Source organism: Neomonachus schauinslandi, unplaced genomic scaffold, assembly GCF_002201575.2.
Source record: "Neomonachus schauinslandi unplaced genomic scaffold, ASM220157v2 HiC_scaffold_5375, whole genome shotgun sequence".
In the NCBI taxonomy this organism is placed as follows: domain Eukaryota; kingdom Metazoa; phylum Chordata; class Mammalia; order Carnivora; family Phocidae; genus Neomonachus; species Neomonachus schauinslandi.
This window is the reverse complement of record NW_025414063.1, coordinates 1-1,859: the sequence shown is the minus strand read 5'-3', so window position 1 is coordinate 1,859 and position 1,859 is coordinate 1. Positions and strand designations below refer to the sequence as shown.

The 1,859-nt window shown below is 48.8% G+C and overlaps 1 protein-coding gene across 1 annotated transcript; it reads left to right on the top strand.

Moving 5' to 3' along the window:
* Positions 1 to 528: 528 nt before the first annotated feature.
* LOC123323997 (ubiquitin-conjugating enzyme E2 L3-like) lies at positions 529 to 1,000 on the top strand (the record flags this gene model as incomplete). The annotated part of the gene is made up of 1 exon (XM_044912528.1): positions 529 to 1,000. A coding segment is annotated over one exon (472 nt), but the record flags the coding sequence as incomplete, so codon positions are not given.
* Positions 1,001 to 1,859: the final 859 nt, after the last annotated feature.

Sequence of the window (1,859 nt, the reverse complement as noted above, 5' to 3'; positions counted from 1 at the left end):
CTGCCCACTGCACGATAACCCCAGGTACGGTGTTTGCTTTTCCAGATGTGGAGAGAAAGGGACTAGAGTTTTCATTCAGTAGTTGACTTTCCTCCTACTGATGCTGATGGTGCTGGATCTCCCGTGGGGTCCTGGCTGGCTCCGTTAGGGGACATGTAGGTGAGGAATGAGGAGAGCTGGGGGGCCAACCTGGCTCTGGGAATGTGAGCTTCTGTATTTGGGTCTCAGGGCTGTGAGATCCCTTCCCTCCAGAAGCAGGGCTCAGCAGGGGTCAGGTTTGGCAGTGGATCCCCCAGGATGTGAGCTGGCTGCCCTGCCCAGCAAGCTCTTCACCCCCACAGCTGCTAACAGCCACTTGACCTTAGGCCTGCTGAAGCCTGAAAGGTCACAGAGTGTCCAAGAACTTTCCCACATGATCATGCAGTTGAAGAAACCTGGGATCCAAGAGGGTGACAAGCAGGGAAAGTTTAGCTTATGTAAAACAGGCAGTAGAGTAGATAAAATAGCTGCCTGTTAAAGCCGCGCCAGATCCAAGATAGTGGCCAGCAGGAGGCTGATGAAGGAGCTTGAAGAAATCCACCAATGTGGAATGAAAGACTTCCGTAACATCCAGGTTGATGAAGCTAATTTATTGACTTGGCGAGGGCTTATTGTTCCTGAAAACCCTCCATATGATAAGGGGGCTTTGAGAATCGAAATCAACTTTCCAGCAGAGTACCCACTCAAACCACCGAAGATCACATTTAAAACAAAGATCTATTGCCCGAACATCGATGAAAAGGGGCAGGTCTGTCTGCCAGGAATTAGTGCTGAAAACTGGAAGCCAGCAACCAGAACCGGCCAAATAATCCAGTCCCTCACAGCACTGGTGAACGACCCCCAGCCCGAGCACCCACTTCGGGCTGACCTAGCTGAAGAATACTCTAAGGACCGTAAAAAATTCTGTAAGAACGCTGAAGAGGTTCCAAAGAAAGACGGGGAGAAGCGACCTGTGGACTAAACTCTGCCGCGACGGATTCCAGCGAGTGTGAGCGGAGACCCACAAAGCAGGACTCTGCTGAAAATCGACACGTGCCGCCGCCTGGTGTTTGCTTGTGGCAGGTACTAACTTTCTACAGTTTTCTTAATCAGACGTGGTCTAGGTAACCTGTAAAGAAAGGATTAAAAATTTAAGGTGTTCTAAAAAAAAAAAAATAGCTACCTGTTCATGACAAAAGTTGAGAAGCCAATTAACCTGCTGTCCCACCCCCCTTATCCCAAGTTCCTGTTCTGCTCCCTGGTTTGTGTAGAAGGAACCAGTAAGCCTGGGATGTGGAGACATGACAGCTTTCGACAGGACAGAGACTTCTCCAGCTTCATCCTATCTCTGCAGTGTCCTCACAGCCATCTTGGCTGGCTGAGCCGCTTCCCCAACGGCCTCCAAGTCCACCTGCAAGACAAGCCAGAGGCTGTGTTGTGCATGGTCCCCATGTGATGCTGAGGGGCTCTGGGCACAAGTTACTCCTGCATTCCCCATGGCCAGCCAGCCTGAGGCTCAGGGTGCCCTGGATGCACCCTACCTGGCAGGCTCTTCCGTTTGCAGATGACATGATACTCTATACAGAAAACCCTGACGATCCCAGCAAATATCTACTAGAACTGATCAATGGATTCAGTAAAGTTCCAGGGTATAATATCAACGTGCAGAACTCTGTTGCATTTGTGTACACTACAAATGATGCAGGAGAAAGAAAAAATTAGAAAACAATGCTGTTTGCCATTGCACTCAAAATAATAAGATACCTAAGAATAAACCTAACCAAAGAAGTGAAGGACCTGTACTCTGAAAACTACAAAATAGGGATGAAATAAATTGAAGA